The 19,756-nt window shown below is 44.1% G+C and overlaps 1 protein-coding gene across 6 annotated transcripts in view; it reads left to right on the top strand.

Moving 5' to 3' along the window:
* Positions 1–19,756, top strand: part of AREL1 (apoptosis resistant E3 ubiquitin protein ligase 1) — a 23,327-nt gene extending 3,571 nt beyond the window's left edge. For 3 of the 6 annotated variants that reach the window (XM_065838521.2, XM_065838520.2, XM_065838522.2), the window contains exons 2-20: positions 384–641; positions 1,785–1,844; positions 2,491–2,717; positions 4,440–4,677; positions 5,663–5,832; positions 5,911–6,091; positions 6,822–7,069; positions 9,975–10,052; positions 10,561–10,702; positions 11,108–11,229; positions 12,987–13,062; positions 13,430–13,539; positions 14,060–14,239; positions 14,386–14,511; positions 14,704–14,833; positions 14,921–14,979; positions 15,170–15,259; positions 16,235–16,410; positions 16,598–19,756. In XM_065838521.2, the coding sequence (XP_065694593.1) occupies positions 1,829–1,844; positions 2,491–2,717; positions 4,440–4,677; positions 5,663–5,832; positions 5,911–6,091; positions 6,822–7,069; positions 9,975–10,052; positions 10,561–10,702; positions 11,108–11,229; positions 12,987–13,062; positions 13,430–13,539; positions 14,060–14,239; positions 14,386–14,511; positions 14,704–14,833; positions 14,921–14,979; positions 15,170–15,259; positions 16,235–16,410; positions 16,598–16,700 (2,472 nt within the window). In that variant the 5' untranslated portion in view covers positions 384–641; positions 1,785–1,828 and the 3' untranslated portion in view covers positions 16,701–19,756. The remainder of the gene's footprint in view (positions 1–383; positions 642–1,784; positions 1,845–2,490; positions 2,718–4,439; positions 4,678–5,662; positions 5,833–5,910; positions 6,092–6,821; positions 7,070–9,974; positions 10,053–10,560; positions 10,703–11,107; positions 11,230–12,986; positions 13,063–13,429; positions 13,540–14,059; positions 14,240–14,385; positions 14,512–14,703; positions 14,834–14,920; positions 14,980–15,169; positions 15,260–16,234; positions 16,411–16,597) is intronic. The other 3 variants (XM_071809430.1, XM_065838523.2, XM_071809431.1) reach the window with 3 other exon arrangements.

The following is a 19,756-nucleotide window of genomic DNA, read 5'->3' as shown; positions in this document are numbered from 1 at the left end:
AGCACATGGCATTTTGTGGGGTGTGGAGGTTTGAAGTGCTACCTGATCCTTAGTACTCCTCATGAACAGCACACAGGTTCTTAGCTGCTCCATGAAAACCATGAACACAGTGAAACCTGTGAAGACAGGATGTGTTTTGTTCCATCTTGAACCTGCCACTTCCAGGGATTATATAATGAAATGAGATTGTGACAGGTGGAGGTTGAGGATACAGTGAATTCTAACACCTCATTAACAGTGATACTTTTATAGCACCTCTGTTATACATATGACATCTAGTGATACTCTTGCATCTTACACCTCTCACATGTTCGTACTTACTAGATTTGTCCACAACCATGGAGAAACCTATCTTTTCTCTCTCCTTTTTTTTCCTTTTCCAGGGAAGCAGGCAAACGACAGGCTGCAGGGAGAAGCATTGCAGGACAACCCTTTTGCACAAAGAAGAAGAAATTGTGTTCAGGTCCACACGTTTCAGCAGTGATTTTGTGATGCAAGTTCCAGGAGTTTCTCTTTCTGTGATAATCTTATCTATGGCCTTTTCTTGCTGACGTTTGCCCCAGTGTTGGGCACAAAGAGGAAGGACACTGAAGAATGGGTACTCCCCTTTTGGCTTTTAGAACATGGGCACTCGTGTAAAGGTATGTGATTGCTCTTTGTTTGGAGAGATGGAATATCTGAAGGCCAGCAAAGGGGATCTGCTGGGCTGGAAAGTCATGGCTTTTTCCGGGGGGGAAATATCTCATTTGAGCTTTCTGCATGCTGATGTCCATTGCTGCTGCTGTTGAGATGACTGATGAATAACTCCCCTTTTGTGAAAGAAGCAGCAGCTTCAATGCACAATGTAGCTTCTCACTAACTGAATGGTGACATGGCGAGCTATATTGTATGCATTAGTGTATGCCAAATTATTTGTCTAATTGTCACACATGTTCCTTGCTGCTCTTTTTCCATCTGTCAGCTATGTCTTATCAACCAAACAGCATGTTGTTGTTCTGGGTGTGATCTTTTTACTACATGTTTGTTTAGCAGTTCCCTCAGTGAGAACTTCATTGTAGATTGGCTCTCTAAATTTGCTGTAATCTTAACAGTATACAAACCCAAACTTTTCGCTTGTGTGTTGATCAGCAAGAGTTTCAGAGGAGAGGCTCCACTTTGCAGTAGGAAAATACAGATGGACTGTTTTCCAGTTGCATTCATACTTGCCATAGCAGAGTTACAGGGAAAAAATAGATTCAGCTCTGCCCTAGAAGGATTTTGTTTATTCTGAACAAATGGGGATGGTCTTGTCCACAACTCTTTTGTTCCATAGCTTTTTCTTCTAAGGTTGCTGGTTGAGGGTCAGCTTCTGTCCATTTTGGTGGTGGCTCTGTGATGTGCTTTCATGGCAGACTAGAAGTTAACTTTGTGGCTCGCAGAAGCAAATAGGTCTGAGAGTTTAGATGAGTGGCTTTTGGCCACTGCTGTCGAAGCTGGTGATCCTTCAAGAAGCAGCTCCTTCTTGCAGTACCCAGAGCCTGCTCTCACTGGTTTCTGAGGATAGTATGTTGTCCTTTTAGATCCCTGAATCTGAATAGGAATGTGTGATGGAGGGACACGTGTTCCTTGTAGCATGCTGTGCTGTTTGCATATTTAAGAGTCTTACAGGATAATGCTTTAGGGATGTCCTTGGAGAGGAAGATAAATGATCAATAGGTATTTGTCTGAGGAATCATAGATTAAGTTTAGGCCAGTGTGTGTGAGGAAGAGTCATTGGACTGGACATGGCCTATTTTGTGTTCTAGATGCAGCTGTGATCCTCGGCTGTGTGTCTCACCGAAGGGACCTGATGTTTTACATTATTGGTAAGTGAAGGAAAGGTTGCCACTGTATTTATTGACCTCTCTATAGGGTTTAAAAGGGTTTTGTGAAAACCTGTGCTTTCACGTTAGTTCAGAGTCCATCTAACAAACATGAAGTTACTGTCACCTGCACTCATGGCAGATTGACCTCTCCACCATTATTCTTGTTCCTAAAGTCCTTCCATTGACCTCGTTCCTAAGCCATCCCCTTACTCTATTTCAAGAACTAGTGCAGGGTTGTTGCCTCTGTGATGCTTCTTAATTCAGTCTTACTGTAATGTGCAGGGGTTGTGTGGTTATATGACTGTTTCCCTTAAAGGAATCTCTGTAGTTCTAATTTGCAACTCAGAGGGAATTCCATGCTTCTGTTGGGATGTCTGCTAGCCATACCTGAGACTCTGTACCACCTTTACCTGTTTCCTCTGTCTGCAGTCATTTGCAGAGTTTTAAGGGACCTATTTTTCTCTAACCTTACTTGTAGCATAACACAAACCATAAATGTTCTCACAGTAGCTTCTGCTTTAAACACCTAATTTGCAGTTGAGTAGAATGTCTTTAACAAAAGGCATCTTGGGCTGATGCAGAAGGGATTTTAGTGCCTGACTCAGCCATGCTGCTGCAGCTACCCTCTGTTCTCTCCTTGCTGCAGGTGGGATCACGATATCTGTGGTAGCTTTCTTCTTCACCATTAAGTTCCTCTTTGAGCTTGCCGCACGTATAGTCAGCTTCCTTCAGCATGAGGACCGGGAACGCCGAGGGGAGCGAACTATTTATGACTACGTGCGAGGCAACTACCTGGATCCCCGGTCCTGCAAAATCTCCTGGGATTGGAAGGACCCCTATGAGGTGGGCCATAGCATGGCCTTCCGAGTGCATGTAAGGGAATATTTCTGTTTTCATGCAGCTTTGGGGGCAGGAACAGAGGTCTTAGTTAGGGATGGGGTCTTCAAATGTTTTTTCTTGAGGCGAAACTGGATGTAACTTAGGAGTAGGAAATCTATCTGCTTATGTCTTCTGCCATCTGTAACTGTGTTGCAGAACTCTGTAAGTGCGTACCTGAGGTTTGCACTCCTTAAAATCTTATCTCCCTCTCTTTAGAATCCTCTGAAGAGCCGGAGGAGACCAGGCTTGTCCTATCTACTGCTTCCTTTACTGGGAAGTGAGTGGGTAGAGCCTTGACTTCAACAGACATGGTGCTGTCTTTTGGTTGTGCAGCTGAAGTTGGAAGCGTGGGAGTGGGCATTTTACCAACCCAAGAGCTGTAAAGCTTCACGGCTGCTTCCTGTTCCTCCAAATTCAAGGGTTATTCTGTCTGACCTAGAAAAGCCTACCAAGGACTCTTTTTTTTTTTTTTTTTTTTTCCCTCCAATCCCAGCAGACTGAGTGTAGGGGGAATGAGACAAGTACACAAATAAGATGGGTGGAGGGACCTGAACACTGAGAATTTGGAGCTGTGTGGAGAAAGTTTGAACAGGTTTTTCTGGGCTCATGTACCCACCTTTCTGCGCCACCTTGCCCACCCAGAAGGGCACCTAAATAGAAAGACAGATTCAGCTAGGTTGCCATACCCAGCCCTCTCAGGAAGGTGAGTAAAACCTTTCTGCTTGAGGGTGAGTGAGGAGCTCTAACTCCAGGGTGAAAAAGAGCTGAGGAGAAATGGACTTGTTCTGTTCCTCCTGCTTAAATTTATTCCCTTCACCTCACTGATTCTCACACATGGCAGCTCCAGCAATGTGCCCTTCCACTTCATGGTTGTCTCCCATTTGCTTGGCCCTTTATTCATCAACAGTAGCTGTTGCATGCCCTGGTTTCTCTCACTGACAGTCAAGATACATACTGCTTCAGGCCCCTTGCCCTCCCTTATGTAGAAACGGGGAATAATAGTAACCTTTTGCTGATTGCAGGTGGCAGGCAGAATCTGGCGCACAAGCTGCTGGCTCTTGAAAAGCCATGCATGTGGGGTTTCAAGGTGTAATTTTTTTCCTTGTAAGGAAGTACCGGTCGAGGTGTGTTACCTTCTGAAATTGTCTGGCAGATCACTTCTGTGATTGAGCTGCCTGTGATTTTTATCTAATGTGTCATTTCCACACTGATGCTTCTTATCGGTACAGACTGGGTCAGCTCCTTACGTCAGCATCTTCTCCACACTGTTCTCTCCTCTGTACTGTTTTCTGTAACAAATTGGTGAGAGCTTTTCCAGAACTTAGCTGTACATGTGAACAAGATCTCCTTGTTTCTGTGAAAGGATGCGGCTTTGTTTTTTTTCTTTTTGGTAGTAGAAGGTTCTCTTGGTTTTTGTTCTCGTATTGCACTAGCAGTGCAGAGAAGAAATGCCTAGAGGCATGTTCTTTTCAGGGCACTCATTTAAACTCCAGCACAAAAGAGAATGAGGGTGTTCAGTGCCCACTCATGCCATGTTCACTTGAGAGAGCACAGCCTGTGTGACAGAGTGGGCTGTTTTCGTGGTGTTTTTTTTTTTTTTTTTTTTCCCTTTGGTGAGCTGGAGTTCTTACCCTTGTTACCTCAAGGCAACTTGCTTTCTCTTCCTGTGTGCACTGCATATTTTTGCTGACCTGGACTTCTCCATTTCCCATGCAGTTATTCTATAAGAACGGGCAACCCTTCCCTGCTCACCGGCCTGTGGGGCTGCGAGTTCACATCTGCCATGTGGAGCTAGCAATTGATATTCCTGTAACCCAGGAAGTTCTTCAGGAGCCTAATTCCAATGTGGTGAAAGTGGCCTTCACTGTGCGCAGGGCTGGGAGATACGAGATTACTGTAAAACTTGGTGGCTTGAATGTGGCCTACAGCCCCTACTACAAGGTGTTCCAGCCAGGTAAGGTCCAAGTGGCCCTGTAATGATTCAAAGTAGATTTGGAGGTATTGAAGGTGGTTAGGTAGATGTGTTTCCAGCTAAAATAGGTGGGTGACAGGGAAAGGGTTACTCTTCATTGTTTTCCTCTTCCCATGTGTAGATCCCAGCAATAGACCAATGACTAAAACGTACTTGTGACTACCAATGTGTGGCAAAACAGAAACTGCCTTACAGAATAAGTCAGTTCTGCTTAAACTCCATGACCACTTGCGTCATATCCTCCGTTTCGTAGCAACTTCATCGTGACCCATCTAGTAGTCAGAGGAAGTCTTTTGTGAAAGTATTGAGTTATTTGTATCCAAATTGGAAATGCTGCCATGATTTGACTCTTTTCCTCTTTTCAATACCCTACTCTTTAAGCTCCTGAAACAGTTGCTACCTTTGGTTATGCACTTCTTTAAAAACATTTCCTTTTTATCAATTTTAAATTTGTTTCCTTCTGGGTTTTTTGACCCGATCTGCATCTTTGCTATTTCATGTACATAGTCATTGACAGTACCTCCATTCCATTGCATTGTGAACAGGTACAAAGCTTGCCAAGGTACGGTACTCCTTCAGAAAGTGGAAGTTCAGATTTAACTCAGGTACCCTCCAGACTGAAGTTTGTTTGGCAAGCTTAATTTGCTGGTTTCCTTGGATGTCAGCCAACTCGTACTTTGTATCTGCAATGTGAGCAAGTTCTGAAGGGTTAGAATGGAGGAAAGCATTCTTTAGAAAACTAGTAGTTTGCTTTATCAGTATTAAGTTTCAGACCCAAGGCAAACCCTGTGCCCCATACCATGTGTTTCAGAGCTCAGATATTTTTTGGTTTTTGAATGCAGGAGAACAGAATGTGTTTAAATTTGATCCATTTTCAAGGGTATTATGCACCTGGTTGCTTTTTCTTTGCTCTTTGCAGCTTCACATTGGAATTTGTTTGACTTTAAACTGTTGTTGTCTGCTTCAGGGATGGTGGTTCCCTCCAAAACCAAAATTGTCTGCCATTTCTCCACTCTGGTCCTGACCTGTGGGCAGCAGCACACTCTGCAGATAGTTCCCAGAGATGAGTATGACAATCCCACCAGCAATTCTGTGTCCCTGATAGATGAGCACAATTACAGCATCTCCATCCATGAGGTGTGTGCAACCCCACCCCTTGCTGCTTGACTTCAGGTGAGCTAGAGAGCCCCCTTTATTAATTTGTTTTCTGTTTAGCTGGGTCCACAAGAAGAAGAGAGCTCTGACATTGTATTTGAGAAGTCTGTGGTGTCCAATCGGCAGACTTGTGAAGTGTTCTTCCGACTCACCCTGCACTGTAGGGGCTGTTTCCATGCCTGCATCTCCTACCAGAACCAGCCCATAAGCAATGGCGATTTTGACATCATTGTTTTAAGTGGTGAGTCAAGAGGTACTTGGTATTCATTCTCCAGGTGTCCTCTTACAAGAGGATTTGCACACTGGTGTAGCAGACCTAAATGTAGCTTCCCTGCAGGCTAGCCATACTGAATTGCTCAAGGAATCCCTATTTGTTTAAAAATGCTAAGGTAAATTAATTTGCTGCTGACAAGGGAAATCTCTGAAGGCTGATACTCTCAGTTCCATAAGCACATAAAAGCACGTGTGTTTTTTCACCCATCTCAGGAAGTTTACCTCTGAAATTAGGCAATTTTTATTGCTTGCTAGTCCTTGGCATCTGAGCCATATCGTTAAGTGAGCCAGTCACGTATTATATGTTAGGCTATATTGATGAAGAACACTGCATGTAACCTTTGTGCTTTTTTATGCTTTTATAATTCCTGGTTTCTTCAGGAGTGAGCCAGTCTGCAGTGTGGCTGTCACATGGCTATGCCTTCAGCCTGGTGCTCTGAGGCAGGCGTTCTGTACACCTTTTTTCTTGAATGAGTCACTGTCTGAAGCCAGGACAGACAAACTGCTGTCTTGAAATCTTTTCATCCCACTCCTGTATTCTCTTTATCAGAGTTTCACTTGACCAGGTTTTCCTTTGGATGTGTAGCCTTTTCTTTAAACTCATAATAAGTAATTTGGTGGCAATCTGTGGATTCTTTACTTTTTGATTCTGGTCTCTGTTAAGATTTACAGAACTCTTTCACATCTGTTTCCTTCAGAGAATGAAAAGAACATTGTAGAACGCAATGTGTCCACCTCAGGTGTCAGTATTTACTTTGAAGCCTACCTTTACGATGCTCCTAGTTATACCAACACTCAGTGGCAACTTCCACCAACACACCTGAGCTCTTCCCAGCGCCGTCCTTCTACTGCAACTGAGGATGAAGATGAAGATTCTCCCTCTGACAGCCAAACCCCTGAGAAAGTGAAGAAGCCTAAAAAAGTTTACTGCTATGTGTCACCTAAGGTAGATATCACAAAGTTACCACTCTTGAGTGCATGTTTAAAGTACACTGCAACTGAAGAGCTTCCATTGTACCCTATATCTTAGCTCCAGATTTAGGTGGCTCAGATTTGGTTAGAAAAGATTTGCCTAAAGCTAGACAGCAAACGTGGAGCTTGTAATGGAGAATAAGGTTAAAATGCTCCTTGAAATTTTAGGACTCCATGTATCTTTCTAGGTCTAATCCAAAGCCTACTGGGGCTTTTCTCACTGATTGTTCAACAGAGAGTCTGTTTGCCTTTCATTTGCTCTGGACAGGTCAGACCTGCCATTCCCTTTCTCAGTTTCCAATACCTGTAGATTGGATCTTAGAGGAAGGCACTGCTCAGATTTTCTGTCTTTGTCCTCTACCTTTAATGTTTCAGGGAAAAGGGTAAAAATGGTCTAAGGTTAAATGTATAAGTAGAAGAAACAGGATTCAAACAAGTCAAGAGAAACTGAGGATTCTCTTATAGTAAGAATATGTTAGCAGAATCTATTGCTCATTATTGCATTCAGGAAAACTAGAAGGAAAATTCCACTAAATCTACTAATAAATTTAAATTCACTTTGACAATATCCACCCAAGGGTGTTAAGAAAGCTGGCTGACATCATTCTGAGGCTGCTTTCCCTAATCTTTGAGAAGTCGTGGAGTTTGTGGGACATCCCAGAGGACTGGAACAAGGCTAATGTCACCCCCTTCTACAGGAAGGGCTTAAAGTAGGATCCAGGAAATTATAGGCCCATCAGTCTTACTTCAGTCCCTGGTAAAGCTGTGGAACAAATCCTCCTGGGACCTATCACAAGTCAAATGAAGCACGTGATTGGGAAAAGCCAATGCGAATTCACTAGGGGCAAGTCATGCTTGACAAACTTCATTGCCTTATACAACAAAGTAACCTGCTTGGTTGATGTGGGGCAAGTGGTGGATGCTGTCTACCTGGATTTCTCCAACGCTTTTGGCACGGTTTCCTATAGCCTCCTCCTAGAGAAACTGATAGGTTACGATCTAGACAAGTGGTCTGTGTGGTGGGTGGAGAACTGGCTGACAGGCTGCACCCAAAAGGTGGTGGTAAATGGATCCTTTTCAGACTAGCAACCTATCATGAATGGGGTCCACCATGGATCAATATTGGGCCCAATGCTGTTTGAGATCTTCATAAGTGATCTGAATGATGGGATCAAGTGTACCCTGCTAAAGTTTGCCAGTGACACCAAACTGCTTGGGGAAGTGGACACTTCAGAAAGGAGGGCCACCCTGCAGCATGACCTGGATAAGCTGGAAGATTGGGCTAACAAGAACATGATGGAGTTCAACAAAGATAATTGTAAGGTCTTGCTTCAGAGAAAACATAGTCCAGGAGTGCAGCACTGGCTGGGATCTACCTGTCTGGGGAGCAGCTCTGTGGAAAGGGACCTGGGGATCCTGGTGGGCAACAAACTCAATACCAGTGGACAGTGTGCTGCTGTGGCAAAGAAAACCAACAGAATGCTGGGCTGCATCAACAATGGCATCACCAGTAAAGAAGTTGTTATTCCACTCTACTCATTGTTTTTCAGGCCACACCTGTAATACTGTGTTCAATTTTGGTTTCCGTTATACAAAAAATACGTGGACAGTCTGCAGAGGGTCCGGAGAAAGGCCACAAAAATTATCAAAGGACTGGGAAGCTGCCATATGCAGAAAGGCTGAGAGAACTGGGCTTGTTCAGGCTTGAGAGAGTAAGACTTAGGGGAGACCTCATCACCATGTTCTGGTATTTAAAGGGTGGCTACAAAGAAGAGAGAGACTTCCCTTTTACAAGAAGTCACATGGAAAAGATGAAGGGTAATGGGTACAAGTTATAGGATGGATGGTGTTGCTAGAGGTTTTTAAGTCTCTGTTGCATGCAACTCTAAGAACTGATTTTGGGAATGGGTGCTGGTCCTCATGAGCTCAGCATCCTGTCATCCTTAGGGTATCATTCTGGACTTCCATGCTTTTTTCTGTTACCTTACCTGGTAAAGATCACCAGAATTGGGTACTGTTGCAGGTTCCCTTTAGGTGCCAAAGTTTTTAATGCGATTCTGATGCTTTTGTAATACATCTATCTTGTATATGTGTGTCTATATATGTATATATATAGTATGTGATATATCTATATATGTAGAACATCTGTTCTGTACAGGAGATAACTTGCTATGCTCTTATTTCTTTAAGAGGTTGCTGTTCATACTTGCTTTGTTTCTGGAGAGATGCTGCTCATCATTTTTTCCAGTCACTGAAGCTAGAACAAGCTTGTGCAGGAAATGGTTTTGTATGTTTTGTCTAAAGATTCAAAAATTTCATCTTAGCTTGCTCTCCAGAAGGCGACAGTTCCACAGTTAGTAGTTATTTGTTCTGGCAGAAATATACTGAGAAGAATTTCTGCCATTCTCCTGGATTTAGCAGTTGCGAGTGTTTTTTAAAAGTTGTTTGAGTTGGTTGTGAAAATTAGTAGGAATAGTTCTGCTAGCGTGGCTTTTTCAAAAACCTTTTTGTCAATGCATTACAGTCTTTTCCTGAATTGAGCCTCTCAAATGTGCTTAATATTACCTTCCAATTAGATGGGTGATGTTCTACTGAACTCAGTGGCTTACTCTGATGTAAAATCTTTGTCGTGCTGGTATCCCACATGCATTGTAAATGCACACAGTAAAATCTTACTGACAAACCGCTTACACTTCTGTAGAGCTTTCAGGGTTTTTATGTGTTGTGCCAGAGGAAGATGTCACCTAATGTTGTAGAAACCTGTCCATGGGGTTGGAGGGAGGTCTGGCCTTAAAGATCTGTCTTGTGCCTCATGTTTCAGAGACAACCTTTAACAGATGTGTGACCTTTCACATTTTATTTTCGTTGTGGTTGCTCAGCAATTCTCAGTGAAAGAATTCTACCTGAAGATCATTCCATGGCGCCTTTTCACCTTTAGAGTATGTCCTGGCACAAAGGTGAGCCTCTTTCCATGTAGCTGTCACTGCACTTCCATGTTATTAGCTCGTGGTCCTTGTGAATGACAGTCTGAATTTTGCTTTTGGAGAGAAGAGTTGTCACTCACAGAGCAACATTTTGTTGCATAAAAGTCAGACTTTGGAATTCCCTCTCAGTGACAAAATTCTGCTAATATTTATAAATAGGAGCCAGTTGTATCACTCCTTCCTGCATTTTGTCCAAATCCTAGGCAAAAATCTTTATTTCCTTTGCGTTTCTCTTATTTATTTTCCTCATAACTTTGCTAAAATGCTGTAATTATGTCCACTGAAGCCCCTAGGCCAGGGTTTGAGGTTTGAAGCAGCCTCCTAACTGGAGTCTGGGTGCTTGAAATAGTGTTGCTGTTAATTGCATCTGCATGGGTGAGCAGAAAAAGTCTTAGGGTGCAAGTGGTGTTGCTCTGTCTACTGAACGTGCTGTGCCTTCTGCATGATGGGTTTACCCTTTCTTGCATCTTTTTGCTGCTAGTTTTCATACCTTGGTCCTGACCCTGTGCACAAATTACTGACACTGGTGGTGGATGATGGGATCCAGCCCCCTGTGGAACTCAGCTGCAAGGAGAGGAACATCTTGGCAGCCACTTTCATTCGCTCTCTGCATAAAAACATAGGTAAAGGGGTGGTGAGGTGGGTACAGTAGTCAGGAGTTAGCACTTGAGTCTGCTAGTTCCCCTCAGGAGTGAAGGTTGTCAGCACTGAATAACCTCTGATGAGAACTCTGATTCCTGGAGCCTCACGTTCTGTTCCTGTTGGTGCTTCCAGTGAATGCATTTCATCAGGCCAGCTGTTCCTTTTCAGTTTGGCTTTTCTGTCACGCTCTTTGAAAGAGCACCTGCGAGTATCGGAATCTCGGCAAGACTAACTGCAGACTGCCTTTAGAGTGCTGGTTCCAAACTTTGCTGTAATAAACTCATACTTGGGCTGTAAAGCTGACCTGTGCAGTTAGCCCTGGGAAGTCTTCTAGATGTTTGAGGTGTTGACTGCTCAGGCCTGACTGAAACTGTTCCTGTTCACAGGAGGCTCAGAGACTTTCCAGGACAAAGTGAACTTCTTTCAGCGAGAGCTACGTCAGGTGCATATGAAAAGGCCTCATTCAAAGGTCACGCTGAAGGTCAGCCGTCACTGTCTGCTGGAGTCGGTGAGTGTACAGGTCACTTTGCATAACCCCAATGCCTTCTCCATCCTTTTTCTTCTGCTCAGTGCCTAAGGAAATCCAAACTGCTGTGTGCTAGGGTAACCACTCTAAAAATGATTAGTCCTCTTTCAAGGCAGGTGCCAGTAGACAGCTTGCGACAGAGGAAAAAAAAATCTCAAGGTAGTTCCTCTGTGTTCACATTTGGTATTGTGTGGGATGCTGTGTTCCTTCTCTACACCGAGTAAGATCAGATCAATTTCTTAAATAATTAGGAAACTTCAGCCCTGATAAATTTTTAAGGAACTTGTCACAGAGTAAATGAAGCCCTGAGACATGTCTAGGGCAAACGCATGCATAGCCTGTAAAAGCATTGGAAGTCTGCTGGTGCTGTTCTGTCCCCACTTTACATTGGAACCTGAGGCCCAGAGAGAGAGGCTGTCTACCTGTGTCAGATTTGGAAGAAGAACCTGGAGCTCCTGAGTCTTTGCTGTTTTTCTGGTACAGAGCTGTTTGGTGAGATAAGCTGTCAAGTCAGGTGTTTCTGAGCTGCATACATGAAGCTTTGGCATGGCCAGGCTTCTAGTAGTGGTTCAGTGTGATGGTAAAATATTCTGGAGAGTCCTTGAGTTAAGTCTTCACCAAAGCTGACATGAGCCGATGTGTTTCTGAAATTGAACTTGAGAGTAATTCATATAACACAGTTTTTAACTGATGTTCTAAATACTGTGTATGAAGGGCAGGCAGTTATCCTGACTTACTGTTTCCACATGGGTCTCATAACAATAATGTTATAAAGATGGAAAATAATGTTTCTGGGGAAAGTGGGAGTGGCTGGGGTTTCCCTTGATTTACACTCAGTAAATCTGTGGTTTGGAATATTTTATGCATGTGGGAGCTTGCAGTGTTTGCAAGACTATGTTTGGGTTAATAGCTTGCTACAGAATGACTTGGTTTCTAAAGAATATTTCCATAACTATTTTTTCCTGCTCTTTTGGAGATTCCTGCAGTGTCATGAGGAATGACACAGTCTAGTAAGACAAAGAGAATTAAGTGCCATAATAATAATAATAAATATAAGGCTTTAGTGTTCAAGGTCAACAGGCACAATGAATGTGACCAGTGTGTTTAACCAAGAGGTGTGACTAGTGTGGTGCTCTAACGTATTTGAAAATAAGCTAAGCCAAAGCTACCTATATGACTGAGGACTGCTGTGTAGCTTTTTAAATGTCCTTTAATTGAAATCTAGAGTGAGGACACAGGAAGTTCTATGCACTTGAAATATTTTGCTACTTTTTTGCATCGTGACTTGCTTTGAGTAGGAACTCAGTGAACCCTTCAAGCTGTTTTCTAATTATCTCTGAAACATTCGTTTTTAAAATCTAACTCGTGGGCTGAGAGTGCTGTACAGAAATTGCTCCTTCCCACAGGCATTTTAATACTTTAAACAATACTGTACTGCAGCCTAGAGAGGGATACATCTGTGCTGTGCTAAGACCTCACACTGTTTTTAAGATGAGCTGTATTTATGTGGGTAATGTGTCTCATAACAGAAAATGAGCAATTGGCTTCTGTGGCTTTGGACAAATAAGAATTCGAGTACTTCTGAGTACTTCTTAATTTTCACTTTTATACTTAAGAGTACTAGACTGTTTCTTGTTATTTGTGTTGCTTAAGTTGCCCATCCACATGTGTAGGATTGTATATTGGGTATGAGGTGCCAAGCAGTAATGGCTGCTGCTGGGTTGTTTTTTTTTTTTCAGTCTTTTAAAGCAACACGAAATTTTTCTGTTTCTGACTGGAGCAAAAACTTCGAAGTGGTTTTTCAGGATGAAGAAGGTGAGTTATCCTATGAATATATTTGTGGAACAAGTGAAAGGAATGATGATGGAGTAGCTTTAGTCTGAAATTCTGGTTTCTTGTAGTATGTCTATTCTTTGTGGCTTTCCATGCCCTTTCACTTACTCACAGATGTTAGTGAATTATCCTGCTGGTGCTATTATACCCCCACTTTATGTAGGCCCAAGTGAAAAATATTAGGACTAGGTTTAAGAGCAGAACCTAGAGTTCTGGAGTCCCTGCCTACTGCTTTTTTGTTATAGAGCTGCTCACTGCAATGAGCTCTCATTTTGGGTACTACTGAGCACCATTCATGAAATTCCTGAACTGATGATCCACAGCTGACCAAGGTTGTTTTATCTTGTAGCTCTGGACTGGGGAGGTCCACGCAGAGAGTGGTTTGAGCTCATCTGTAAGGCGTTATTTGATACCACCAGTCAACTCTTTACCCGCTTTATTGATAACAACCAGGCCTTGGTGAGTCTGCAGTTGCCATGCTGAATGCACAGAAATGTGTGCGTTTGACATGCTGCTGGTTAAATAATGATGCTGCTAAATTCACTAAGTGATGTGCAACCTTAGCCATTCCTTAGTTTGCCTGCACAATCACTTCCACTGCCTTTTCTCAAGGCTTTGCTTGATGATCTTAACCCATTGATGTGTCAAAAAACTGGTTGGATGAGCAGCAGAGAGTGGCCAGCCAGCAGGGAAGACTGGGAAAGAGGAGGTGGTGTCAGAGTGTATAGAGGCTTTGCTTGGTCCGTATGTTTCAGATCCATTTCTGCTCTCATACAGCTTCTGGCCTGTGCATGTGAAACATTTTGTATGCTTCCTAGGCAGTCTCAGGAGTTTTATTTCTATTGTTTAGCTTTGAGGTTATTACACGAAAGTTCCTAGGGCAGCCTGAGAGATGCAGTGACTTGAACTGGTCCTGTACTTGCTATTTGCGCTCGTCTTGTGTGGTACTTGGATGTTTCATTTTGCTTCCTCTTTGCAGGTACATCCAAATCCAGGGCGTCCCACATATTTACGACTCAAACTGTATGAATTTGCAGGCCGCCTAGTAGGAAAGTGTCTTTATGAATCATCTCTGGGAGGTGCTTACAAACAACTGGTTCGGGCTCGCTTCACCCGATCCTTCCTGGCTCAGATCATAGGACTTCGTATGCATTACAAGGTAAAGGTTCCCAGCCTTGTCTGGAGCCTGGATTGGTTCAGTGAGAGGCTGAGCATTGTTGTAGTAGAAGCAGATCCAGAGTCCTGGTTAACAATGTATGTGTTTTTCTTCCCTCCATGTCCCTGCCGCCTTTTTGTTTCACGCAGTATTTTGAAACGGATGACCCAGAATTCTATAAATCCAAAGTTTGTTTCATACTGAACAATGATGTGAGTGAGATGGATCTGGTCTTTGCTGAAGAGAAGTATAGCAAAACAGGACAGCTGGAGAAGGTGAGGGGGGCAGCTCCTGAAGGTGGGACAGTTTAACTACTTCTGCCTGTAGCAGAGGAGGCTGAGAACTCTTTGTGCCCCAGAAAACTGAGCTTACTCTGGTCACTAGCTCCTTGCTTGGGCTTATTCTGGTTGGGAGTTCAGGTTTGGGGAGTGCTGCTGGTCACACGTGAAGTGTTCTCCTGTTTTCAGGTGGTGGAACTGGTGACAGGAGGGGCTCAAGTACCAGTGACCAATGAAAACAAGATCTTGTATCTAAATCTGCTTGCACAGTACAGGCTGGCCAGTCAGGTTAGAGAGGAGGTGGATCACTTCCTGAAAGGTACTGTGCTGTCTGCTCCCCTCCTTTCTGCCTTTATGTCCCCAGAGATGACAGCACTTGCTGCTCTTCTTTCCTCTTCACTTCCAGGTCTTAATGAATTAGTTCCTGAGAACCTCCTGGCTATTTTTGATGAGAATGAGCTTGAGGTAATTGCTGCTTCCCTAAACATCTCTACCCATACTTCCCCTCCTCTCTCACAAATGAAGTGCTTTCTGGGTCTGGAACAGAGCCAAGATGTTTCTTCTCTAAGCATTTTAAACATCTGTAATCTGCATGGTAGCTGTTGCCTTGTTTCCTGGGCTCCTGACTTTCTGACTGTGGTCTCCTGCCTTTCAGTTGCTTATGTGCGGTACTGGAGATATCAGTGTCTGTGACTTCAAGGCACATGCTGTAGTGGTAGGAGGATCTTGGCACTTCCGTGAGAAGGTAAGTGAAAGTGTTTCTTCCTCCTTCTTGCTGAAACCAGTTATCCCACCTACAGCAGAAGACAACTTAAAACTGAGAACAGATTTCTTGGGTGGAAATTAGGCTTCCAGGACAAACTTGAAGATTTGGGATTCAGAAGTAGGACTTATATGCATTATGGAATAGCATTTCACCTTAAAGAGATCCTTCAGCCAGGCTGACTAGAGATGATGCTTGATCAGTTAGCAGCAGTGGTCTTTTTAAGAAAAATCCATCGAAACACTAATTAAGAACAATTCAGCAGGGACTCAGGAGGAATTTGTGGGAATTTTTACTACTGAAGATGTTCATGGTGATACACTTAACCGTAAGGGATGCTTGAAGATCTTGATTGCAGCCCACATGGAGTGTTTAGAATTCAGTGCTGGGGTGAAGACTACTGATGTAGTAGCCTAAATTTGTACCCTGTAATAGTTCCCATTCCTCCATGCCTTACCCAGTGGGAGAGGTATGGGAATGGTAGCAGCTTCATTTAGAAAAACAATAGAAGCTGCCAAAACACCCAAGACAAAAAGAGATTAGAATACAAGCTTTGGACTGTAAACACTAGGATGGTTCCACCTTCCTGGAAGAGTACCAGAGGATGTGGAAAAGCAAAAGATGAGTATAGTACAAGAAGCACATAAGCTTCTGCATTGTAAACCTACCTCATTCTCTGTGCAGGTATTTTTGAAAGTAAAATCTCTGTGGGGAAAGCAGAAGCCTTTCTGCTTCAAGGGAAGGGACTAGTGGGAGGCAGTAGCATGGGACATCTCTTAACTGATAAAAAACAATGTAATTCTTGCCTCTATGTGTCACCCTGGTAAAACAAAAAAATTCTGACTATTACTAGAGTACTTGCTTGGAAGGACAATTGACTCATCTTCTTGCATCTTGTTTATATGTTTATTTGATTTCCTTGGCTGACGTGGCTTTACCTTTCCTGTTTCCTAACAGGTCATGAGGTGGTTTTGGACTGTGGTCTCCAGTTTCACGCAGGAAGAGCTGGCCAGACTCTTGCAGTTCACAACTGGTTCCTCCCAGCTGCCCCCGGGAGGGTTTGCTGCACTCTGTCCATCATTCCAGATCATTGCGGCTCCAACTCACAGCACTTTGCCAACAGCCCACACTTGGCAAGTATTCTGGGGTGGAAGGACTTTCTGCTTTGTGCTTTTGGGAATGACACTGGCTGGTTGTGGTGGGCAAGTGGTGTACAACATGTGATGACTGTGACGCTGGTGTCAGCCCATCTAAAAGCAGCTGATGGGGATGGTCCCCTCTCGGATCTAGTCTGAATGGAATTTTTCTTTTGTTTTACAGTTTTAACCAGCTGTGCCTCCCTACTTATGACTCCTATGAAGAAGTGCACAAAATGCTGCAGCTAGCTATCAGCGAGGGCTGTGAGGGCTTTGGCATGCTGTGATTTTCCCCTTTCCTGGAGACCACTTAGCCTCCTGGCTCTTCGTGGCAAGGCCCAGGTTCAGTCCTCTGCTTGTTCTCCTTCCCTTCATGTGGGCAATGGAGGCAGAGCAAAGACTCCATGTGAAGGAATTCGTCATCCAGAAGATGTCACGTGGCCTTTCCGTATCCCAAATATGTCATCAAGAGCTCATCTTTTCCTTTCCCTCATGCTCCTTTTGGTTCAGTGTGAAACAGCAAAAAGACTCTGGTGCATTTATCAAGGAGATATTGCACTTGATTTGCCTGCACCCTATACACCCTTCCTTCTGTGAGAACATAAAGTTCGTAGGCAGAAGTTCCAGCGAGGTGCAGGAGATCTTCTGAGCTGCCTTTATTATAGCTCTCTGAGAGGAAGAGGGAAGAGCAGCATGGAGCTCTCTGGAAACCTGGCTCACGGGAAGCCTTAGTAACTTTCCATGTCTTGGCTCGACTTCCCCGGTGATGCTCCCCGATAGTTCATCCAACTTGGTCACTCATCGAGAGTATAAGGCTGTCTGTTCATTAAGCACCTGACCCAGAAGGATCTTTTCCATCTTGCTCTGGATGCTGCTGTCACCTGTGCCACAGAGAAAGATGGGCAGTGTCCACTGGAGGGAGTAACCCAAAGGGAAGAACCATCTCATGGGTGTCCAGGTGCTGGCCCTGACAGTGATCTTGTTCTACCTCCACCAGGGTTCAGCAGCAGAAGCATCCTTCTGCAGTGGTGGCTGGTTATGAGCCTCTGGAAATGAACTGGAAGAGGAGTTTCTCCTCAATTGAATGTTTCTGGCAGTGGATGTTGCACAGGAAGCTGTCTCATGCCCCTGCCTTTTCTTTTCCTCAGGAGAGAGTATGGGCTGAGTGTGATCCCTCAATGCTAAGCACCAATGCCTGTCCCATGTTCGCCTTCAGGGGATGTGTGTCATGTAGTAACAGTGACAGGTCAGTAAGCAGCTACAGTGTGCGCTGGACTTGTGTTGTTGAGTTGATGGTACTGAGCAAAACTTGCTTTCTCCACCCCAGCATCCCACAGGGTCTTGGCTTCTACCTCTATCATGCAGCAGCCGGGGACTTGCTTTCTCTACTGCATTTCAGGCAGAGTTTCCAGAGGGGTGCTGGAACCTGGAGAGCAGCTGGCTTTGTGTCCTCTCGATCTTCCTACCTTCCTTCTTCAGCTCTCCTTTCCTCCTGTTCCATTCCGTGCTACTGACTTTCAGCACAAAATGCTAACTAGAGCTTGACTCAAGTGATCGCTCAGCAGCCTGCACTCACCGTTGTCAGGCTTGTGGGGAGAGGAATAAGCAGACCAGCATGAGAAGTGCTGGTTTATGATTGGGGCGTGTTCTTGCTGGCAGTCCATTCAGCCCTTCCCAGGGCAATAAAGAGAATCTGGGAATCTTGATGACTTCTTCAGTGAAGCAAAACTCCAGATCTTTTAAGTTCTCAACAGTCCATTAGACAGTTCAGGTCAGGAGTCAAAGGCATGCAGGAGTCAAAATGTGAAAAACCTACATTGCTACTACCTGCAATGTAAGTTTTCATTGGGTTATGGAGTTGCTGAATTTCTTCCAGAATGGAGTTTCAGACTGGCATCCCTGAGCTAATTTTAGAGCATCATGTTAGATAGAAAGTCGCATAATAATATATTGCCCTTTTCTGCTGTCCTCAAAATTATCCAGGCAGACTTCTGCACAGTATGGATGTTTTAAGATAATTGTGTGTGCTTTTTCCAGTATAGCTTAGTTGAATTGAATGGGAATTTGGGGGAAACATTCTACATCTAGAAAATGTTTTTAAGGCAGCATCTTAGTCATTCTTGGGCTGAGTGTGTTACTTCTGTACAGAAAAAAACAAGTCATTTTGGTGCCAAAAAGCGGCCAGCTGAGCACTGAGACTACTCAGGGGGATTTCTTTGCCTTGTGAATTCATTCCCTTGCTGGCACTGAGGTGCTGGGAGGCTGCCAGCTTGAGAGTTGCCACTGTTGCACTCTGACAGATCACTTTAAGTGCGGCCATTCTCCCTTGTTTAGTGCAGGCTCCATTCTGCAAGGTCATGACCTACTTTGGGTGGAGAGTATGGTACCATTTTATTTACATTGCAGATGGCTTCCGTGGTCAGTAGAGTTGCAGCTCCTGTGTTCTCCATGCCACCACTTCACTGCTTTCTCCAGGACCAGAGAGGAGGTGGTGGTGCTCGGCTTAACTCCTGTTTGCTGGGAGGTGTAACTTGGTGCTGTTCCCACGTTGCAGCCTTGTCTTGCAGTCTTACCTGGTGAGGATGTTTCCAGCCTTGTAGCTATGGGCCAACTCTGCCAGTGACATCTTCCTCAGGAATCTACTCCCTTTTTCTCCTGAGCTGGACTTTTTTATTATGAGGAGGAAGTAGCTGGACATTGGGCAGTCTTCCTCTGCTGGAAAGAGCTCCAAAATGCCTCTCACAGCATTGCAGCCAGCACCCCATGTGTCCCAGCAGCTGTGCAGATGCCAAGGACTTTCTTCTTTTACACAAGTCAGAACTGTGATGGGTGCTCTTAATCAACTAAACACGTCCCCATTGTTTCCACAGGCCCCTGGCTGGTCCCATGTTCCTGAGATCCATCACAATGTTTCTAAACTTGTCTCTAGCTTTATACCCTTTCCCAGAGCAGTTACTTTTTGTGCTGCCCTTAACACTGGCAATGGGGATGTGCTTTGGTCACCCATACTGTATATTACTTCTGGCAGAGGCTCATTACTTTTTGTTTTACCCTCTATTTATTCTCACTTTCTAGAGAACCTTCTGTAGAAATCTTTGGGATCCTGGTGTCATCTTGGATGGGTTCCGTGTTTCCTGAAGCTGCTTTGAGGTGCAGAGGGTCTGACCTCAGTCTGCACCTGCGGGCAACGTTGCATGTTTTTTAGAAACTAGGAGCTGTGGTCAAATCCTAGTTCCCTCTGGTGGATTTCTGGCAGAGTTCAGCCAAAATTTGGAAGCCTGTGGTTGTAGTAGCTGATTTTGTAAATAGTTTGTATAATAAATAAAATATTTTAAAAATGCTA

This window comes from Patagioenas fasciata, chromosome 5 (genome assembly GCF_037038585.1).
Source record: "Patagioenas fasciata isolate bPatFas1 chromosome 5, bPatFas1.hap1, whole genome shotgun sequence".
Taxonomy (NCBI): Eukaryota; Metazoa; Chordata; class Aves; order Columbiformes; family Columbidae; genus Patagioenas; species Patagioenas fasciata.
The sequence above is the reverse complement of the archived record's forward strand: the minus strand, read 5'-3'. Positions and strand labels throughout refer to the sequence as shown.